Genomic DNA, 3,909 nt, shown 5'->3' on the forward strand with positions numbered 1-3,909 from the left:
ATGGCCGCGCCCAACAACACAACGTTCAGTCACCTCAGCTTTGTCCTGGTCGGCATCCCGGGCCTGGAGCCCTGGCACCCCTGGATCTCCATCCCCTTCGCTCTGATGTACACGGCAGCTGTTCTGGGGAACGGTGGTCTCCTCCTGCTCATCGCCACCCAGCACAGGCTGCACAAGCCCATGTTCATTTTCCTCTCCATGCTGGCGGTGGCCGACTTACTGTTATCCACCTGCACCGTGCCCAACACGCTGGCCATCTTCTGGTTCGGGTTCAGGGAAATTTCTCTCAATTCCTGCATCACCCAGGTGTTCTTTGTGCACTTTGTGTTTGTTGCTGAGTCAGGCGTCCTGCTGGCCATGGGGTTCGATCGGTACGTCGCCGTCTGCGACCCCCTGAGGTACACGACTGTCCTCACCAATGAGAAGATCAGGAAAATAGCCACGGCCATTGTCGTCAGATGCTTTTGTGAAATTGTCCCTTTTGTCTTTCTCATCAAACAGCTGCCCTTCTGCGCCAGCAACGTCATCCCCCACTCCTACTGTGAGCACATCGCGGTGGCCAGGCTGGCCTGTGCAGACATAACCCCAAATATCTGGTATAGCTTTGCAGTGCCTATTTTAACCGTTGTACTAGATGTTGTGTTTATCGCTGTCTCTTATGTGCTGATCCTCAGGGCTGTCTTCAAGCTGCCCACCAAAGACGCCCAGCGCAAAACTCTCGGCACCTGCGGCTCCCACGTCTGTATCATCCTCTTATTTTACATCCCAGCCTTTTTCACTCGCCTAAGCCACTGCTTTGGTCAGAACATCCCTAAACAAATTACCGTCCTGCTGGCCAATTTCTACGTGCTCGTCCCCCCCGTGCTGAACCCCGTTGTTTACGGGATGAAAACCAAGCAGCTGCGGGAACAAGTGAGCTGTGTGTTGTCTCGGAAGGGGAATTGGTGCTAAATGGTGCCTAGTCCTGAACCATTTGACTTACCAGCAGGCCTCTTCCACATTGCAAGAAGAAGGCCTCTTGGTATCGACACATGGACGTTACCACTCTAACTCCCAGTTGCAAAACAGACTTTTTCAGCTCCTTGGATGTTTTGTTGTACGTCCAGGTGTATGGAACTACATGGGCCCTTCTTCATAGAAGGCTGGGGGGCACTGGGAGAGCGCTGATAAAAGTCTCCACATGTTGTAAAGGTTCTTACCAAGAGGATGTTGATCTGTGGAACTCCTTGCTAGAGGATGTTGTGACAGCCAAGAATATAACAGAGTTCAAAAAAGAGCTAGATACATTCATGGGCCAATTTAACGTCTGTCCCAGGGAAGATAATGGAGCAGGTAATTAAGGAAATCATATGCAAACACTTGGAAGGTAATAAAGTGATAGGGAATAGCCAGCATGGGTTTGTGAAGAACAAGTCATGCCAAACTAATCTGATAGCTTTCTTTGATAAGACAACGAGCCTTGTGGATAAGGGAGAAGCGGTGGATGTCATATACCTAGACTTTAGTAAGGCATTTGATACGGTCTCGCATGATATTCTTATTGATAAACTAGGCAAATATAACTTAGATAGGGTCACGATAAGGAGGGTGCATAATTGGCTGGATAACCGTAGTCAGAGAGTTGTTGTTAACGGTGCTAAATCCTGCTGGAAAGGGATAACAAGTGGAGTTCCTCAAGGGTCTGTTTTGGGACCCGTACTGTTCAATATCTTCATCAATGATGTAGATATTGGGTTAGAGAGTACGCTTATTAAGTTTGCAGATGATACCAAACTGGGTGGGGTTGCAACTTCTTTGGAGGATAGGGACATAATTCAAAATGACCTTAGCAAGTTAGAGAAATGGTCAGAGGTAAACAGGATGAGGTTTAATAAAGAGAAATGCAAAGTGCTCCACTTAGGAAGGAACAATCAGTTCCATACATACAAGATGGGAAGCGACTGTCTAGGAAGGAGCATGGCGGAAAGGGATCAAGGGGTCATAGTGGACCACAAGTTGAATAAGAGTCAACAGTGTGATGCTGTTGCAAAAAAAGCAAATATGATTCTAGGTTGTATCAGTGTGGTCAAATATTGGAATAAACTGCCAAGGGAGGTGGTGGAATCTCCCTCTCTGGAGATATTTAAGAACAGGTTAGATAGACATCTGTCAGGGATGGTGTAGACGGAGCTTGGTCCTGCCTTGAGGGCGGGGGGGCTGGACTTGATGACCTCTCGAGGTCCCTTCCAGTCCTATTATTCTATGATTCTATGGGGTTTAAGTCCATCAATGGCCATTTGCCAGGTTGGGCAGGAACGGTGTATCCATCCTCTGCCAGAAGATGCGAATGGGTGGCAGGGGATGGATCATTTGATGATTCCCTGTCCTGTTCATTCCCTCTGGGGTACCTGACACTGGCCACTGTCAGACTAGAGGACACTGGGCTAGGTGGCCCTTTGTTCTGACCCTGCGTGGCCGTTCCTGTGCATGTTCCAATTGTTCTCCTGGCCCACTGAGGGCAGAGCATGAAGCAAGGAATTAATGGGGGGCAGGGAGCTTGGGGGCTGCTCTTAGTTAAACTTTCCATCGCTCAGAGTAGGTGGCACCGACACGGGGCCCAGGGAGGCTGTGGAACCCCCGTCACTGGAGAGATGTGAGACCGGGCTGGGCTCAGGGCTGACGGGATCGGTTTCACTGGCCCAGAACACAAGGAGGGGTCCTCGGTGTCTGGTTAGCTGCAGCAAAAGCTTTAACCTCCCCCCACCACCACACACACACCCAGATGTGGGTGTACATCAGTGTTTCCTAAAATTTTTAAGACTAAGGAACATGAAACAACAATTTTTTTATGAGGAATACCAAGGATTTTTTGTCGACCAAAAAAAAAAGGGGGGGGGAAGGTGAAGGGTCAAGGGGAAAGTTATTGAGGAAAAAAGTTGCCTGTCCCTTTAAGAGCGGCCATTTTTAATTCTGTAGTTCTCCGCGGCACACCTCCGACTGCCTTGCGGAACACGGTTTAAGAAGCACTGGCATAGATTGAAGTCACAGTTGGTGGGAGCCACGTACATTTCCCGGCATAACGACCACCCCTGGCTCCGCTTTGGCCTCCAAAGCAATTTACAAGGTCGTCCATTCAGATGACTTCTCTGGCAGAGCGAGGGGAACCAAGGACTGGGGAGATGGCCAAATACCACCTCATGATCCGAGGATTAGTCTCCTTCTGTCACGTTACTGGATCTTGAGGGGAGCAGCCAGATCACTGATGCACCCGTAGGTGGGGGTGTTGGACACAAAAATGGTATAAAAGGGGGGACCATGTGAGGTGTTGACTAGAAGCTCACTGTCTGCTAATCCTATGTACGCTGTTCATGTGTTTGTATAATGTCTGTGTGTGCAATTATAAGCATGTACTTGTATGGATACTGAATATTTCCCTGCATGTGGTTGAGAATTGCGCAGGGCCTGGCCTATGGACATGCTAATCAGCGAGTCCCTGTGGGACAATGGCTCTCAATGGGCCAAGGACACACCTAAAGAATAAGGGTGAATCGTACCTAAAGGCTACCAGCAGTGAACACAGGAATAAGCCGGGGACCAGGTGACCTGCGATAGCCAAGAAGAGACGAAGAAGGAGGTATAAATAGGCCATGTGGTGGTCTCCATCTTGTTCTCAGCTCAGCACTTCATCCCAGAGGCAGCAATGCAGGGATCGAAGAGCCAGAAAGAACTGTGGACCCATCCTGATCCTAGAATGTGCAACAAGGACTCTTAAGCCAGCAGCTGTAACATCTCTGCTAGAGCCTGCATCGAGGACTGGGAGATTCGGTGCATGTAACGTACTATCCTTTAACAACCTCACTCTCATGCTTTTCCTTCTTGTAAGAATAAACCTTTAGGTGTTAGATGCTAAAGGATTGGCCCAGCGTGATT

At 49.2% G+C, this 3,909-nt stretch overlaps 1 protein-coding gene across 1 annotated transcript; it reads left to right on the top strand.

Moving 5' to 3' along the window:
* Window positions 1-2,246, top strand: LOC149526057 (olfactory receptor 52B2-like). The gene has a single exon (XM_089775837.1). The coding sequence runs from the start codon at window positions 1-3 to the stop codon at window positions 949-951; it is 951 nt and encodes a 316-aa protein (XP_089631963.1). The 3' UTR covers window positions 952-2,246.
* Window positions 2,247-3,909: the final 1,663 nt, after the last annotated feature.

The sequence above is a fragment of the Pelodiscus sinensis genome, chromosome 1, assembly GCF_052426305.1.
Source record: "Pelodiscus sinensis isolate ZL-2025 chromosome 1, ASM5242630v1, whole genome shotgun sequence".
NCBI classification, from domain to species: domain Eukaryota; kingdom Metazoa; phylum Chordata; order Testudines; family Trionychidae; genus Pelodiscus; species Pelodiscus sinensis.

Excerpts from the sequence above, each read along its gene's own strand:
- LOC149526057 (XM_089775837.1), top strand. The coding sequence starts at position 1 with ATGGCCGCGCCCAACAACACAACGTTCAGTCACCTCAGCTTTGTCCTG.